This window comes from Notolepis coatsorum (assembly GCF_963971535.1).
Source record: "Notolepis coatsorum genome assembly, chromosome: 1".
Lineage (NCBI taxonomy): Eukaryota > Metazoa > Chordata > Actinopteri > Aulopiformes > Paralepididae > Notolepis > Notolepis coatsorum.
The window spans coordinates 121473714-121493563 of NC_140165.1; the positions used below are offsets into that span (position 1 = coordinate 121473714).

The following is a 19850-nucleotide window of genomic DNA, read 5'->3' on the forward strand; positions in this document are numbered from 1 at the left end:
TCTGAGAGCCAGCCAAACTGTGCTCTCTCTCTCTCTCTCTGAGAGCCAGTCAAACTGTGCTCTCTCTCTCTCTCTCTCTCTCTCTCTCTCTCTCTCTCTGAGAGCCAGCCAAACTGTGCTCTCTCTCTCTCTCTCTCTCTGAGAGCCAGCCAAACTGTGCTCTCTCTCTCTCTCTCTGAGAGCCAGCCAAACTGTGCTCTCTCTCTCTCTCTCTCTCTGAGAGCCAGCCAAACTGTGCTCTCTCTCTCTCTCTCTCTGAGAGCCAGTCAAACTGTGCTCTCTCTCTGAGAGCCAGCCATCTATATGCCAGAGAGGGTGCACACACACACACACACACACACACACACACACACACACACACACACACACACACACACACACACACACACACACACACACACACACACACACACACACACACACACACACACACACACACACACACACACACACACACACACACACACACACACACACACACACACACACACACACACACACACACACACACACACACACACACACACACACACCTCATCAGTGATGCAGTGGAAGAGGAGCTTCTGTCCTCCCAGGGTGGTTATCAGAGCGTGGAGAGAGAGAGAGGTAAAGAGAGAGAGAGCAGGTAGAGAGGAGAGGGAGGGGAAAACAGAGAGGTAAAGAGAGAGAAGGTAGAGAGGAGAGGGAGGGGGCCTGGGTGATGGTGAAAACAGAGAGGTAAAGAGAGAGAGAGGAGGTAGAGAGGAGAGGGAGGGGGCCTGGGTGATGGTGAAAACAGAGAGGTAAAGAGAGAGAGAGGAGGTAGAGAGGAGAGGGAGGGGGCCTGGGTGATGGTGAAAACAGAGAGGTAAAGAGAGAGAGGAGGTAGAGAGGAGAGGGAGGGGGCCTGGGTGATGGTGAAAACAGAGAGGTAAAGAGAGAGAAGGTAGAGAGGAGAGGGAGGGGGCCTGGGTGATGGTGAAAACAGAGAGGTAAAGAGAGAGAGAGAGGAGGTAGAGAGGAGAGGGAGGGGGCCTGGGTGATGGTGAAAACAGAGAGGTAAAGAGAGAGAGGAGGTAGAGAGGAGAGGGAGGGGGCCTGGGTGATGGTGAAAACAGAGAGGTAAAGAGAGAGAGAGGAGGTAGAGAGGAGAGGGAGGGGGCCTGGGTGATGGTGTGCTGGTTTGAGCCCTTGGGACAGGATGCATGGTCTGAGGTGACAGGATGACGTGTGTGTGTGTGTGTGTGTGTGTGTGTGTGTGTGTGTGTGTGTGTGTGTGTGAGAGACAATGCTCTTTCCATCCTTAAATGTCTGTAAAACCATGTTGAACCTGTGAAATATTTGAATCGAATGCAATTGTTGGATTAAAAAACAAGCATTTAAAATGTGTGTGCTTTGAAAAGATAGCAGGGTTTTGGTTAATGGGTGGCTGAATGGATGGTTTAATTTATTAAGTTATTTGTTTATTGATCGATGGATGGATGGTTGAACAAACAAACGAACAAATGATTGAATTAATGCATGGTTGAATATATGAATGAATTAATGGATGGTTTAATGAATGAATGATGTAATTAATGAATGGATGGTTTAATGAATGAATTAATGGATGATTTAATGAATGAGTGAATGAATTAATGGATGGATTAATGAATGAATGAATACATTTATGGTTGGATGGATTCGTGGATGGATGAATGGTTTAATGAATGAATGAATGAAAGAGTTTATGGATGGGTGAATGGTTTCATGAATGAATGAGTTCATGGTTGGATGCATGGATGGATGGATGGTTGGATGGATGGATGAATGAGTTCACGGTTGGATGCATGATGGATGGATGGTTGGATGGATGGTTTAATGAATGAGTTCACGGTTGGATGGATGGATGGTTGGATGGATGAATGAGTTCACGGTTGGATGCATGATGGATGGATGGATGGATGGTTGGATGGATGGATGAGTTCACGGTTGGATGCATGATGGATGGATGGATGGTTGGATGGATGGATGGATGAGTTCACGGTTGGATGCATGATGGTTGGATGCGCACCTCGGGCAGTAGCTGGAAGACGGCGGTGGAGAAGAGCGTCCCGATGGAGAGAGCGATGAAGAAGGTGAGGGCGCCGCGCATGAGGTGAGTTCTCATGAGGGGCACCAGGAACACTCCGGTCAGGGAGAACAAACTGACCACAGTCACACTCAGAAAGGACAAGCCCCACACTGTAGGGGACAGGAGGGAGGGGGGGGGGGGGAGGGAGGGGGGGAGGGAGGGAGGAGGGTGGAGGGGGAGGGGGGAGGGAGGGGGAGGGAGGGAGGGAGGGAGGGGGGAGGGAGGGAGGGAGGGAGGGGGAGGAGGGAGGGAGGGAGGGTGGAGGGGGGAGGAGGGAGGAGGGGAGAAGGGAGGGGGGAGGGAGGGGGGAGGAGGGAGGGGGGAGGAGGAGGGAGGGAGGAGGAGGGAGGGAGGAGGGAGGGAGGGAGGGGGGGGAGGGTGGAGGGAGGGAGGAGGGAGGGAGGGGGGAGGGAGGGGGGAGGGAGGAGGGAGGGGGGAGGGAGGGGGAGGGAGGGAGGGGGAGGGAGGGGGGAGGAGGGAGGGAGGGGTAATAGGTAGAGGCATGGAGGAGGGTCAATGAACAACAGACAGGCACACACACAACACAGTTTACACACAGGCACACAACACAGTTTGCACAAGTTTGCACACAGGCACACACACACAACACACAGTTTACACACAAGCACACACACACAACACAGTTTACACACAGGCACACACACACACAACACACAGTTTACACACAGGCACACACACACAGGCACACACACAACACAGTTTACACACAGGCACACAACACAGTTTGCACACAGGCACACACGCACAACACACAGTTTCACACAATGCACACACACACACACAACACAGTTTACACACAGGCACACACACAACAAGGGAGGGAGGGGGAGGGAGGGATGGGGGAGGGGGGAGGAGGGGAGGAGGGAGGGGGGAGGGGGAAGGAGGAGGGAGGGAGGGAGGGGGAGGGAGGGGGAGGGGGGGGGAGGGAGGGAGGGTGGAGGGAGGGGAGGGAGGGAGGGAGGGAGGGAGGGAGGGAGGGAGGGAGGGAGGGTGGAGGTGGGGCATGGTAGAGGCATGGAGGAGGGTCAATGAACAACAGACTTTACACACAGGCACACACACACAACACAGTTTACACACAGGCACACACACACAACACAGTTTACACACAGGCACACACACACAACACAGTTTACACACAGGCACACACACACAACACAGTTACACACAGGACACACACACAACACACAGTTTACACACAACCACACACACACACAGTTTACACACAGGCACACACACACAACACACAGTTTACACACACACACAGTTTACACACAGGCACACACACACAACACAGTTTACACACAGGCACACACACAACACAGTTTACACACAGGCACACACACACAACACAGTTTACACACAGGCACACACACACACACACACAGTTTACACACAAGCACACACACACAACACAGTTTACACACAGGCACACACACACAACACACAGTTTACACACAGGCACACACACACAGTTTACACACAGGCACACACACACAACACAGTTTACACACAGGCACACACACACACACACACACAACACAGTTTACACCACACACACAACACAGTTTACACACAGGCACACACACACACACACAACACAGTTACACACAGGCACACACACACACACACAGTTTACACACAGGCACACACACACAACACACAGTTTACACACAGGCACACACACACAGTTTACACACAGGCACACACACAACACACAGTTTACACACAGCAAGACCCTACAGCAGAGTCTCTTGAGGAGGTGGGAGTGGGTTCACTTTTCATTAACCCTTTCACTACCACACTACAGAAGGTTACCTTTCACTACCACACTACAGAAGGTTAACCTTTCACTACCACACTAGACGATTAACCGTCTGTAGTGTGGTACAGTGGTAGTGAAAGGGTTAACCTTCTGTAGTGCGGTAGTGAAAGGGTTAACCCTTTGTCGTGTGGCAGTGAAGGGGTTAACCTTCTGTATTGTCACAGTGAAAGGGTTAACCATGTACAATACATGCAATACAGTGAAAGGGTTAACCTTCTGTATTGTCCTCGTGAAATGGTTAACCTTTGGTAGTGTGGCAGTGAAAGGGTTATCACAGCAGGCGGTGAGATTCATAATTCGTACCTGTGGAAAGAGATCAAACTTTGTAATCATAAATCGGCTTGAGCCTGTGGCACCTGCGATGCTCATGTCAAATGAAAGGGTTAATGGTTAAAGGGGCAGTTCACCCAAAATAATACGAAAACATTTACATATTCCCTCCCTTTACCTGGAGTGCTATCGTTCATTATTATGAGGGGTGTACTTCAATAGAAAGTAGTTCCAACATGAAACTGCTCACAAGGTCTGTGGATTATCATGATTTATTTTTTAACATTTTTCAAATGTACTGAGTGCCATTCAGCACCATTGTATTGAAGTGACGGCAGATATCTCTACGGAAGATCTCTCCACAACTAGGTGAAGCAGCAGAGTGAGCTGAGTGGACAGATAACACTCTGAGTAAGAGGGGAAATATGTTGACGGTCTGATCTGTGGCAAGAGAGAAAGGAATTAGAGAACAGAGGGTGATGGTTTCGTTTTAAAAGAACGAGAGACAGAATCAGTGCAGAGATTTACACACGTCTGTGTCCTGTGGTTAGGGCTGGGCGATATGGCCTAAATATGATATCACGATATTTTCTGACCTTTCGGCGATACACGATACACATCACGATGTTTTTCTTTTTTCCCCTAACAATTCATTATGAGGCTTACCAAGACAGTATTTGAGTTTGCAAGCTAACATTAAAGACAAAATAAATACCCATGCATTTAGCATTTTTATATTATATATTAGATTTAGATTATTGGATTATTAGATTATATATTGCATATATTTAGCAATGAGATATTATATGATTTAGATATGAAATATGATGAATTGAAAATGGGGGACCCTGATGTAAACAAGACGAAAGTCTTTCTCTGGTCTGCATCCCTTAACAATTGTATGTATTGATCTGTACTGTACCCATTCTGCAATATGTTAAAGTTTTAAATTAATCAATCAATCAATAGCATTTTAGCATTTTTATGAAACTATGTATATTTGTATGTCTCTAAATGTTTTGATGAATTGAAAATGAAGGACCCTTATGTAAAAAAGCCTAAAGTCTTTTCTGGTCTTCATCCTCCAGTCCACTGTTGTTGTATTGAGCTGTACTGTATTGTACCCATTCTGCAATCTGTTATAAAGTTTTCATTCATTCAGACGGCAAAGCAAACAGAATAATTTTTATTGACAGTCTGGTGTCATGCCAATTAAGCTTCACACCGCTTGCACCCACCCTGCTGTTCTTAGCACCAATCGGCAAGCGCGTATACATTTTTTACTTCCGCTATATCCACCATTGATTTTGACGAGAGCTCAACGTCAACAACAACGGTAGCTCGCCGCGGCCGACGTTTAGCTTTAGATCCGCAGGATGACTAAACGAGGCATAATGATTTTACTGCAACGAATGTTATAATAAAAGCTTTTCCATACATCTGTCTGATTGAAAACTTTATTAACAGACTGCAGAATGGGCACAACTCGGCACGGGCTGAGATATAAACGAGTAATGCTTGCTATAGGTCGACCTCGGACGTTGCTATGTTCGGGTAAATACGCTGATGTTATTGAACGTGTAACTATATAACGTTAATGCCACAAAACGAATGCCTTCGTTGATCATAAGTAGTAACTTTGATGCAGTAGTATGTGTGTGGGGGCGGCGTTGTTCAAAAGTTTGAACGTGTGGACCAGATTGACGAGACACAATCCTCTTGGGCAAAACATCACGATATCCACGATACGTTTAAAAAGTGTATCGTTAATGAACTGTACCCGATATTTATATAATATCGTGATATCGCCCAGCCCTACCTGTGGTGCAAAGATAAAAACATTATGAGACAGTTTGGCAATGACCGCTGAAACACCCACAACAACGCATTCAAAGCCAAAAACAACACAATTCTATCTTTGATTTCTATATCAGATCTTAGTCATCATCGCTGTCAAGCTTTACCTCCCTAGAAAACAAGAAAGGGAAAAAGAAAATCAATTTTAAAAATCAAAATCACGATAATATGGCCTGGTACCTTTTTCAATGAAAAGGAAGACGATGAAGCAAAAATTATCATTCCCTCGAATATCGTGAATCATCGCTATGTCAGCACTAAAGCCCACCACTACCATACCACTGTCAGCCCTAGACCTAACAGTCTCAGCTGGGTAAAGCCCACCACTACCATACCACTGTCAGCCCTAGACCTAACAGTCTCAGCTGGGTAAAGCCCACCACTACCATACCACTGTCAGCCCTAGACCTAACAGTCTCAGCTGGGTAAAGCCCACCACTACCATACCACTGTCAGCCCTAGACCTAACAGTCTCAGCTGGGTAAAGCCCACCACTACCAACACTGGAAGTTATGCGAGGAGAGCTGCAGGCCCGTTACAAACAAAGAGTCAGCGAGAGAAAGAGACGAGGCTTGTACTGAAGTCCCTTGAAGTCCTATTCTGTGACTTGAATGGGGCTATCCATCCTGAGGGCGATTTGTGTTGGAGCTTTCCATGTCTTCATGATGTTGTGAGTCCCGCTCGTGGGCTCGGTGACGCAGCGTCCCTCCTCTTCTCCATCATTTCTCTCGGTGTACCGACTACCCAATGACGCGGAAAGGTCTTGAAAATAATCCTTAACTCTTTCAGTGCCACTCACGAGATTTCTCGTGTTTTTTTATAGGTGGTTGCTAGCCACTCACGAGATTTCTCGGAATTATTATTATTTTTTTTTTTTTTTGCGATCTGAAAAATTATTGCATCACCCGAGCCTACCCGAGGGGCGCCGACGATCACTGTGGAAAAAAGCGCCCCCTGTCGTCTCCCAGATGACATAAGTGATTTTGGAATGGACTCAATGAAAATGAATGGGGAAAAAAATCCGGTACTCCACATTTTCCAGTTCACTGATCCAGCCGGGGTTACCACAGTTCATTCTGGAGCCTCAGATCCCCCGGATCATAGAGATCTACTGTGTCGCGTTGGATCCATACACTTATCGATTTTTTCGAATGGTGATCAGGAATTGGAATATACCAGTTGGATACCATCTGATGTCAGGTAAGGACTCTGTGTTATCAGTGGTAGGATAATCGGAGTAAGTTTGATGAAGTTATAAGCTGTTTTGTGAAATGTCTTCTTTCGTTTTCATTGTAAAACTCCGAGAGGAAATCAACGAGGCGATTATCCTCGCGCGGCCGTAATGTGCGTGCGTGCACGTATAATATTGATCATCTAGCGTTTATTTGAAAACGATTCATAAAAAGGCCGACGAATATCAACGTTGTGGAATATTCCACTAAAAGACGATTTTCATAGAATGCTCCAGAATGGGCTGTTTTTTATATCAAAACGGGGGCTTTTCTAACTGCTCTGAAACGGCAACGACGCGATAAAAAAACAATCTGCCTTCACAGCACTGTCTGGAAAATAGTCTTTGATAATGCGATGGGCAGATTAGACACATAGCCATAATTTAAAACATAGATTAGGCGATATTAACGTTAACATTGGCGCGGATGGTGGCATTCAAGCGGTAAAATGGAAAACCAGGCATGGCATTTAAAGAGTTAAAAATAAGATGAACTGAAGAAACTTTTTTTTATAAAACCAGGGTATTGTTGGCTTATGAAGCTTATTAGAGTTGAAACCTTTGCCAACAAAATCACATTCTGAAAATCTGTACTCAAGTTCAGATTGTTTTTCTTGGAGCGACCATGACAGGGTTATTAAGGCCGCAGGCCCAGCGGGATTCATCAAAGTAAAAAAAATAAAATGCCTTTAATCCCCCCCCCCCTTTATCACATAGAAAAAAAGAATAATAAAAAAATAAACCTGTATCTTCTTTTAATACTAATAAACTAATAAATAAAAAACATTTGGATACAATTACGCCATCTTGTTTCTTGTCACCATCACCAGTCAGGGTTATACATCACAGGGTTATAAAACACAGGGTTATAAATCACAGGGTTATAAAACACAGGGTTATAAAACACAGGGTTATAAAACAGCAGCATGGGGAGTATTCTTGGAGCCCTGTTGCAGCCTGGAGGGAGGAACGCTGCACGAGTTCACAAACCTCTCCCTGGTCTTTCATTACAAAGCTTTTTATAACCTCCACCTACTACGCCGCCAATTTAGCTTCTGCTCGGAGCTCAAAGACACGCTAAACAATGGCCTGTAGCGCTGTGGTCCACTCCTCCTCCTCCTCCTCCTCCTCCCCCTCATCCTCCTCCTCCTCCTCCCCCTCCTCCTCCTCCCCCTCCCCCTCCACCTCATCCTCCTCTTCCTCCTCCTCCTCCTCCCCCTCCACCCCCACCTCATCCTCCCTCCTCCTCCTCCTCCTCCCCCTTCACCTCCTCCTTCACCTCCTCCTCCCCCTTCACCTCCTCCTCCCCCTCCTCCTCCTCCTCTCCCTCATCCTCCTCTCCCTCCTCCTCCTCCTCCTCATCCTCCCCCTCATCCTCCTCCTCCTCCTCTCCCTCATCCTCCTCTCCCTCCTCCTCCTCCTCATCCTCCCCCTTCACCTCCTCCTCCCCCTCCACCTGCTCCTCCTCCACCTCCACATCATCCTCCTCCTCCACCTCCTCCTCCTCCTCCTCCTCCCCCTCCTCTTCCCCCTCCTCATCCACCTCCTCCTCATTCTTCTCCCCCTTCTCCTCCTCCACCTCCTCCCCCTCCTCCACCTCATTCTCCCCCTCCTCCTCCTCCCCCTCCTCCTCCCCCTTCTCCTCCTCCTCCTCCTCCTCACCGATCAAGATACATCAGGGTTAACCCTTTGGTAGTGTGGTAGTGAAAGGGTTCATTCCCGACCCCGCGCACACATGTGCTGGAACAACAAAGATGTATCGTATCGGGACTGAAAAAGTGGGATGGGTGCGTGCAGCGTGAGGAGAGGTCTCTGTAGGGACCATCTGCTGACTGCAGGTTAAAGAAAGTTGATAAAAAAAAGAACAAAAAAATGACTAATTTAATCAGATTAATGACTTTATTCAAATTGAGGATATATATATATATATATATATATATTTTTTTTTTAGTTCGAAGTTCGAAGCCCAAAAACAGGCTTCGGGGACACGGCCCTAACCGCAGTGGGAGGAGGAGAGAGACCTGAGGGCGTCGGGTCATTGAGAGAGAGAGAGAGACGGTTGAGTCTGGGTCATCCAGCAGGGGGCTCTGACCTCCCCGACGGCCCCCCCCCCCACTGTCTTCACACGCGGAGAAGCGTGTTGGAGTTGGCAATGGACTGGGTTTTCTTGGAGACGTTTTATAACTAAGAGGTTCGCTGTAAAAGATTGGGCAACACGTTGTGTGTTTTTCTTACATCATGCAGTTTGCTCAGTAACGGCAGTGAGAATGTTCTCAGCGAGGAGCTGAATCCATGTCGGCTGAATGAAATAAATGAAGAAGAAAAAACAGCAATAAACGGAACATTTAAAAAAAAAGTAAAGCATGTGAAACGCTGGTTATGAACGTCCCGGCGTAAAGCAACAGCGTGACGTTTCTCCGGAGCTCTCGGTAGGACTGCACCAAACAGCTCCAAGCTTCGTTCATAACGTTGACGTTCTAATTCTAAATCAACATTCAAATACATTTTTTTTTAATTAAATTATTATTATTTTTTTTTAATATAGATATTTTGTATGTGTCTATTCATTCTGTTTAAACCAATGGGGTTTTTCTTCACAGTTGCAGATAAAGATTAGGCTACACTAATATTATAGTATTTTATTACATGGCGTTTTCACATTCGCCGAAATGCTTGCTTGTGATTGGTCAATAGCCCCCCGACAGCGGTCATTATTTTTCAATAATGACCGCTGTTTTTTCAATAATGACCGCAGTGCGCAGCTGTTGGCAATCAAGCCCATATCAGTGCAGCAAATCAGACACACCTGCCGCGCTGCACTGACAGCGGAGTGTCAGCGGAGCCAGAACAGAGGCTGCCCGCGATAATAATAATCACTTTATTTGGGCTGACAGAGCCACAGAACAACTGCGATTTGTCAAATGAATTAGGTATATTGTTAGTAAGTTAGCCATGTAATAAGCGGGATAATGTATAGCCTACTCGGTCATTGTCGCAAAATAATTGACCTTCACTACGTTTAAAACACCTCGGCGCGGCGCCTCGGTATTTTAAACTCTGTGTCGGTCAATTATTTTGCGACAATGACCTCGTAGCCATACATTATCCCTTACATAGTATATGACTCGTCATAAACATTTAAATAAAACATTTATCATAATGATGAAGCCTGTCTGCATCCGCTCGGCGCTCCATCAAGACGTCACCATCACTTCCGTACCAACCGTGAGCCCTGATTGGATTATTTATGTTGACGAAACTGACGAGTTATATTCACTAAAGAAAGTTGATTTAATATATTTTTTTTTGTACCCAATAAAAATATTGTTTAAAAAAGCAAATGGGACGGGCCGCTCACCTTCCGAGCTGGACGGCCGCTCGTCCTGCGCGTCGGCGCCAAGCTCCTCCCCCCGCCTCCCTGCCGCGCCCCCGCAGGCGCCAGCGTCCAGCTGCTGCAGCATGGTGGGGCAGAGCTCCTTCAGGCCCCGCCCGTCCAGGCGCGACTGCTCGCTGATGCTGTAGACGGCCAGGGTGTCCGCCGGCAAGCACTGGGGATGGAAACAAACGCACCCGTTAAGAGACTCCGTCCCCATCAGGGTTCCCACGGTCTCTCCATGGCTTACTACTTCTTAACTTCTTGGTTACTATACTCAGCGGATACCTTTTGCTTTCTAAAGATACTGGATGCACAGCAACCTATTGATTGTACAATAACTTATTATTCATTAACAGTAATGACTGACTGTATATTAACTTCGAACTTCGATCGATTGACATTTGTTTGTGGACACATTTAGTTGGAAGACATTTGAAGATTGTGTTTGAAGGTGTACTTGGTTATGTATCTCAGAACTAATGATGTGAAGTGGTTGATATATTATAATATATTATACAGTATATAAAACTAAACTAAGTATAAACTTCTCAATTTCAACATTGTTATCACACCACACCAACTAAAACCCCTCCCTACCTCCCTCTCCCAAACCGTTCCTACAACCATTTTTTAATGTTGCATGATCATGTATACATTTATTATGTATTATAGATTTTTATGTTTAAATATCAGCATTATCTGGCCCTCCTCAGTAAATACTATCAAACCTCATCTGGTCTTTCCAAACACACACACGTCGCCGTGTTGCCAGGTACCCAGGTGGCGGATCTCCCAGGTTGCCAGGTACCCAGGTGGGGGATCTCCCAGGTTGCCAGGTACCCAGGTGGGGGATCTCCCAGGTTGCCAGGTACCCAGGTGGGGGATCTCCCAGGTTGCCAGGTACCCAGGTGGGGGATCTCCCAGGTTGCCAGGTACCCAGGTGGGGGATCTCCCAGGTTGCCAGGTACCCAGGTGGGGGACGGTACCCAGGTGGGGTATCTCCCAGGTTGCCAGGTACCCAGGTGGGGGATCTCCCAGGTTGCCAGGTACCCAGGTGGGGGATCTCCCAGGTTGCCAGGTACCCAGGTGGGGGATCTCCCCGGCCTTTCTGTGTGGAGTTTGCATGTTCTCCCCCCATGCTCGCAAGGGTTTCCCCCGCGATAAGAGAAACCCAATGGAAAAACTGTCACGTCAGAGATGGGCGACACACAGGAACACACACATGCATTGAGTCGCAGATGAAATGTCTCTCTGCATTACTTGACCTATCCCATCGTCCTTCCCCCCCCAAGGGCAGCCGGGAGCAGCGGTGTGAGCCGCGCCCCGGGGACCGATCCAAGTGCTCCTGTCCGTCTTCGTCAGGGATGCGATCTGTTGTGCATGTTTTTCCATTGGGTTTCTCTTATCGGGGGGGGGGAAACCCTTGCAAACTCCACACAGAAAAGGCCCGGGAGATACCCCACCTGGGTACCTGGCAACACGGCAACCTGGTGCCCAAGAGGGAATCGAACCCTGGACCTTCTATAGCTGCGAGGCGACAGTGTTAACCACTACACCACTGTGTCTATGTGTGTTAATCTGCATGACAAATAAAGACTTCTTCTTCTTCGATTTTTCATCGACATGATTGTGCGACATCACTGGTGGCCATATTCAAACTCTCAAACTCAGTGCCCGCCCCCCCCTTAACTGCCCATTGGACGCAGTACATGAGATACCAAGTGTTTCGTGAAGGCCATTATCTGTCTGCGATAACATTCCCCCATGGAGGCAAGCGGAGTATCTGATATGAAGCAGAACTCTGCCTGTTCAGATAATCAAACAACAGCAGGAATCCGTTGCACTCTCAGTTGAGGGACATAGGTCACACACACACACACACACACACACACACACACACACACACACACACACACACACACACACACACACACACACACACACACACACACACACACACACCCACCCACCCTCTGGATCTCTCTCACATGCCGTGTACACTATTGACACGTGAGGACAGTAACACTGTTAAATATTAAGTGTTACAGTTACAGATGTTCATACAGGGCTCCTCTACACATTTCTCATTTTAAAATCCCACACTTCTCCAGATCTTACGCCGTGTTCACAATGGATTCAGGCGGTTTGGCAGTAATGGCAGTAATGGCACTTTTAGGACGGTAGGAAAACGAGAAATATCTTAATTGAGCTGGTGTTTTTAGACAACGTGCCACACGCGTCTCTCTCTCCTCACTAATGCCAGTGTTTTAATCCTTTCTCCCGCTGTCATTTGACATTCTGTGTCGGTGTTTCATTGGGTCGCCAATATATATTTTCTTTTATAAATTTATTATTATTATTAATTTTTTTTTTTTAAGCTGTAGACGTGTTGATTCAGTTGGGCACCACATACTTATGTGAATCTGGGTTTTCTACTCTAGCATACCTGAAAAACAAATACAGAAACAGACTAAATGCTCAGCATGACCTCAGAATAGCACTTTCAAAAACCAAGCCCAGAATAGATCTGCTGGTTGAAAACTTCAACCAGCCACATACCTCTCATTAGATTTAATTGTGCCATAGATGAAATAGTATACCCCTTCTAGCATGATGTCAGGTCAGTAGAATTTTTTAATAAGTCAGTACCAGGCCATGTGAGCGGATCGGAGCGTGAGCGGCGCGGGGCGCGGAGCGGGCGGTTTTGACGTGAGCGAGGAGTGGGTTTTAAAATGGGTCGGCGCGACGTCCGGAGCGAGAGTTCTCCTCCGCTCCAATCCACTCCAGGTCGCTCACAGTGGTTTAACTACACTGTTGATGTAATATACATGCAGTACAATGCCAAAGCAACAGATGGCGATGTACAAACATGAAGGCCATTTTCAACCAATGAGAAGGGTGAACCTGTGATATCCGGTTCAGGCTTTGTCACTGTAGAGACGCCCACACTCACTCCTGTTAGAAAACGTATCGACGCCATTGTTGTTGACGTTAGCTTACATGCTAACGTTAATGGCAGCGACCATAGCATTGTGGCTCGGCTAGCCTATCATCGCTTAATATAGCTAGTGAATGGATAAACAACGTTATTTAACATAGCAGAATGGGTACAATTACAATGCGGCTCAATACAAACAATTGTTAAGGGGCCCAGGGGGTGTAGACTGTTGTAGTTTGAGCTAATTTACACCATGCTCCAAAAAATAAAAAAATAAATCTGCCGAGCGATCTGGCGCGGGGCTCGATTCAAGGTGAGCGGGGAGCGAGCGGAGAGCGACTTGGGGGCGGGGTCAACATGATCGATTAGCGGAGCGGACCAAGCTTTAAAGAGCGAAGAGCGGATTTCTCGGCCGCGCCGATCCGCTCACGTGGCCTGGTCAGTACAAATGAATCAGAATGTTGCTCAATGTTGGGGTTTAAGGTTGAGGGACAGAGGGAGGGGGTAAGAAATGGAGAGTTGAAAAAGGGGTGAGAAATAGAAAGGAGAGTAATGTTTGTTCATTTAAAAGTGTTACAAAATTGTATGTACATAATTATGTTATTAGGTGGTGAGCAACTTAACATTACACTCTGATTATTGCTGATTCCTGTTCTGAACGATTCTCGATTCCGATTCTTTGAGGTGCAGGTCACAGCTTATTTCGCAGGAGAATTTTATATTTTTTTGAAAATTTAAAAAAAATTTCATACTATTCACATTTTCAGTTGACTTGATACAGTTTAATTTGGTTGCTGTACTGTAACTAGGGTATTAATTAACAGAGTAAAAAAATAAATAAAAAAAATATTCCTAATTAAAACCGGTTTTCGGTGCCCAACCCTATTAAGGACACTTATGTTTGCTCAAAGGTAAGGTCAATTCATAAAGACATAATATTTGACTGCATGTATTAGAAACGTAGACCAAACTATTAGTTTGCCAACATTTGACTTTGACTGCAAACTAGCTATTGTATATCCGGGCTCTCGTGTCTGCTCCGAAAAGACACAGACCCTACCTCTCGAATGACAACCTTTTTAGCTTTCTGCATCATAACGCTATCTTTCTGTATCATAACGTTAGCTTTCTGTATCATAACGTTAGCTTTCTGTATCATAACGTTAGCTTATACTCTGGACTGGATTGATAGCAGGGCTAGTACTAGTAGAGCCAGCTAGTTCCTCATCTCATCAGCAACGTTACCGCAAGCCAGGTGCATAACAGTGGAAATGATGACCAACAAGGACAGTTATAGTTATAGATGTAATGTAGTGACCACCATTGATAGTATAAAGAACTGGCTAACAGACAACAGAATACTAATAACATGAATACTACTACATGCACTAAGAATGCTCAATGCACTTCAGATGCCGTAGTGCCACTTGAAACCAGTAACAACAGGGACAACGATGTAAATAAGTCCTGGACTTTTCGTTTTATCCCTGACAAGGCAAACACAAATGTTGATCTGTCAAAGTTGTTATGTTTGTTGTCAATAAAATCCACTTTGAGCTGCATTTTATGTATGAAAGATGCTCCATAAATGAACTATTATTATTATCCGTCTATGCTTAGCTAATACTCAGCTTTGTGTTTTTTTTCACAGAATGAGGTGTGCTGGAGATGTTACTGCCCTCACAGAGACGACACAGGTCAACCCAAGACAGGACATGAGTGACAATGAAAGAGGTCTGATTTATGTTTTTGGACTAAAGTGAGCATCATGGAATGTGTGCAGCTTTACAATCATGTCATTGATGAACTGAATAATATCCCTCTCTCCTCATTCTCCTTTCCCCCTCATCCCTCTCCCCTCATTCACCTCTCCCCCTCATCCCTCTCCCCTTATCCATCACCCCTCTCTCCTTATCCATCACCCCTCTCTCCTCCCCTCTTACTCCAGATGAGGAGTGCCGGCCTGTGGAGCAGGCTCCCCGGAAGGTGGACATTACTAGAAAGCTAAACAGAATGCTTAAATAGGAATGTTAGAGGTTGTAGAAGGTTCTACTATGACATCATCACCAACGTTCCAGAATGATCGGGCAAAACTAAGGTTCTAGAATGTACTGCCATGACATCACACACGTTTCAGAATGTTCGGGCGGCACTAATTTTCTAGAATGTTCCTAACAATAGGTCCGTGGGTGAATTATGTACATTACAATCACTACAGTACTGTATTAAGTTTCAAAAGTAAAAGTACAGTACATATTCTATAGGGTGTTCTTGTATTTCAGTGCATTCAACCCACAATATATTGGCCTGAAGGTTGTTAAAGTGGTCCAGTTATGCTGTCCCTCAGATTGCTGGTTTAAAATGTTAAAGTACTTAATCTTCATCAACAGCCACTGTCGCCCCCTATTAGGTCTATTTTATTATTAGGTATTTTTACTTTGATCTCTATCACTATACATTTATAGTTAGTGTAATCAATCATTTGACCTGATGTACACTAGAATGTGCAGCATACCATTCTCTGATGTCTCACCCCTTTATGGAGGAGGATTGTTGGCAAGTGACAGCTCTCACTTTTTTCCTCATTCTAGTGACTAGTGACACAACTGTCGGGTCTAGCTCGTATACTGCTTTGGACCACTAGCCTTAAACTAAATGTATCAGCAATAGTAGTAATCATGGATTATCCATTATCGTCATAGTTCTTGTAATCTTCAATCAAGTCAACTGTAAGTAATGCTTGAGACGTTATCTATAGCTAATGCTTGCATCACCATGGAGGTCTAAGGTAAATTGTGTATCTCATGAACGTACTTTTCCACTGCATATTGTAACCCTCTCTGTCTGCTTCTAGATGAAATATTTGTGTTATCTTTAAAAAACAGGTCTATTACCTGCTGTGGTAAATCTCCCGCGGCCTAGCCCCTTTCGTGACTGTGAAGCAAGGCTTGCATCACAGTCAGAAAAGGGGCTGCCTGCGGCCATCGTCAACGAGAGTCATTCACGGTCGGCTTTGCTTGTCCGAGTTTTCAAAGGGGGCGTGGTTTAGCGACAGGTCTATTGTGTTAGTATGGACGACCGACCAAGCCGGAGGTACCGCTGACAGCTGGATTCGATACCAGTGTCTCTGCGGTGGTAGGCAGGCGCTTAGTCCGCTGCGCTACCCAGCCGCCCATGTTATGGCAATTCATGATGTATTTTTGTAAGTTTGGGTCCCGGGGAAACACCAAATTTCTCTTTTGGGTCTCGAGCTGGAAACGTTTGGGAACCCCTAATGTAATGCAAGTGTGTTTTAGTGTTTTGCAAATCACTGTGTGTATTGTTTTACAAAAAGTGTGAGGCTGACATTGTGCTTATAGTGGTGCAAATCTGGGCCGGTGTTTTGCTCCTTGAGTGTAAGGTTTTGATAAGTGTAATACTTTTGATTTTAGTGTTTATGCAATAGATTTTTTGTAACCATTTCACTACCACACTACAGACGGTTAACCCTTTCACAACCACACTACAGACGGTTAACCCTTTCACAACCACACTACAGAAGGTTAACCCTTTCACAACCACACTACAGACGGTTAACCCTTTCACAACCACACTACAGACGGTTAACCCTTTCACAACCACACTACAGAAGGTTAACCCTTTCACAACCACACTACAGACGGTTAACCCTTTCACAACCAGTAGTCTACTCTACTTTAGTAGTCTACTCTTTATAGCATATAGCCTGCCTCTAGTCTAAATGTCTATCTTTAGAGGATGACTTTGCAGCATGAATATTGTTTGGGATTCGGCAAGCACGCATTCGTTATTGAAAGTGAAACACGGATTCGAAGTCTCCCCTCTGGTCGTGCGCCGTTCACTCGGTGTCGCGGGCAGGGGTGGTAGCGCCCGGCGGTTACCCCCCCCCCCCTTTCTTCTTCTTATTATTATAAAGTTACTACTTATGATTAACAAAGGCATTCGTTTTGTGGCATTAACGTTATATAGTTACACGTTCAATAACATCAGCGTATTTACCGGACCATAGCAAGGCAAGCATTACTCAATTCATATCTCAGTTCCTCCCTTTGCTCAGAGCGTGCCGAGTTGTGCCCATTCTGCGGTCTGTTAATAACGTTTTCAATCAGACAAGTGTATAGAACGAAGGGCTTTTATTATAACATTCGTTGCAGTAAAATCATTATGCCTCGTTTAGTCCTGTGGAGCGCTGGTAGTCCACTCCGGCGGGGAGCTAACGTTATTAGCCTTGTTGTGAGATCTGATCAATGGCTGACATCCAGGAAGTAAAAAAACGAATACGCGCTTGCCGATTGGTGGTAATAGCAGAGGCGGGTGCAAGCGGTGTGACGTAATTGGCAGAATCGACTGTCAATCAAAATTGTTCCGTTGCATTGGTTTGGTTGAGAATATTATTATAAAAAACAGCGGTGGATATTCAGCTAAACTCTGCGATGGGCGTGATGTAACAGCGATACCGCGGGCGCGGTAATGCGGTAACCGCGACAGCTCTACTTTCACTACCACACTACAGACGGTTAACCTTTCACTACCACACTACAGACGGTTAACCTTTCACTACCACACTACAGAATGTTAACCTTTCACTACCACACTACAGACGGTTAACCTTTCACTACCACACTACAGACGGTTAACCCTTTCACTACCACACTACAGAAGGTTAACCTTTCACTACCACACTACAGACGGTTAACCCTTTACTACCACACTACAGAAGGTTAACCTTTCACTACCACACTACAGACGGTTAACCCGGATTTGTGTTGCCAGATCTGATTGAGAGATGTCTCATCTCCTTCATTATTATGAATAGGATATCCGGGTCTACCGCCTGAATCCATGTGAAGGCAGTGTTAATGTTTAGACCGTGAATACAAACCACCTGCTTCACAGCTGGTACAGGGATTCACAACCAGAGCTGAGGGAGTACTGGTGATAAAGGGGATTCACAACCAGAGCTGAGGGAGTACTGGTGATAAAGGGGATTCACAACCAGAGCTGAGGGAGTACTGGTGATAAAGGGGATTCACAACCAGAGCTGAGGGAGTACTATGATAAAGACATGAACCTCCAGACCTCTCTCAACATTTCGCCAGATTTTGTGTTTCAGAGGACATTTCTAAATAATGTACAACTTTCTAAATAATGTACAACTGTACAAGCAAAACTGTACATTGGAATATTGACAAAACCATACTTGGTCATTTACTGTACATTGGAGGGGGTTGGGTTAGGACATTTACAGGGGCCAGTTTCTAATTGCAGTCCCCCGTAGGTGTTCTTTGAGAGTGGTTTTGAAAGTGGGTAGTGATTCACATTCCTTTACAGCTTTTAGCTAACCTTCTGTATTGTGGCAGTGAAAGGGCTAACCTTCTGTAGTGTGGCAGTGAAAGGGCTAACCTTCTGTAGTGTGGCAGTGAAAGGGCTAACCTTCTGTAGTGTGACAGTGAAAGGGCTAACCTTCTGTAGTGTGACAGTGAAAGGGCTAACCTTCTGTAGTGTGGCAGTGAAAGGGCTAACCTTCTGTAGTGTGGCAGTAAAAGGTTAACCTTCTGTAGTGTGGCAGTGAAAGGGCTAACCTTCTGTAGTGTGGCAGTGGAAGGGCTAACCTTCTGTAGTGTGGCAGTGAAAGGGCCAACCTTCTGTAGTGTGGCAGTGAAAGGGCTAACCTTCTGTAGTGTGGCAGTGAAAGGGCTAACCTTCTGTAGTGTGGCAGTGAAAGGTTAACCTTCTGTATTGTGGCAGTGAAAGGGCTAACCTTCTGTAGTGTGGCAGTGAAAGGGCTAACCTTCTGTAGTGTGGCAGTGAAAGGGCCAACCTTCTGTAGTGTGGCAGTGAAAGGGCTAACCTTCTGTAGTGTGACAGTGAAAGGGCTAACCTTCTGTAGTGTGGCAGTGAAAGGGCTAACCGTCTGTAGTGTGGCAGTGAAAGGGCTAACCTTCTGTAGTGTGACAGTGAAAGGGCTAACCTTCTGTAGTGTGACAGTGAAAGGGCTAACCTTCTGTAGTGTGGCAGTGAAAGGGCTAACCTTCTGTAGTGTGACAGTGAAAGGGCTAACCTTCTGTAGTGTGACAGTGAAAGGGCTAACCTTCTGTAGTGTGACAGTGAAAGGGCTAACCTTCTGTAGTGTGGCAGTGAAAGGGCTAACCTTCTGTAGTGTGGCAGTGAAAGGGCTAACCTTCTGTAGTGTGACAGTGAAAGGGCTAACCTTCTGTAGTG

General features: G+C 45.9%; 1 protein-coding gene across 1 annotated transcript in view; it reads right to left on the reverse strand.

Annotated features, from left to right (window-relative positions):
- Positions 1 to 19850, reverse strand: part of LOC311248910 (metal cation symporter ZIP14-like) — a gene marked incomplete at both ends in the record, with an annotated part of 131872 nt that overhangs the window by 111309 nt on the left and 713 nt on the right. Inside the window, one exon of the mRNA XM_084338139.1 lies at positions 10655 to 10844. Within this exon, the coding sequence (XP_084194265.1) occupies positions 10655 to 10844 (190 nt within the window). The remainder of the gene's footprint in view (positions 1 to 10654; positions 10845 to 19850) is intronic.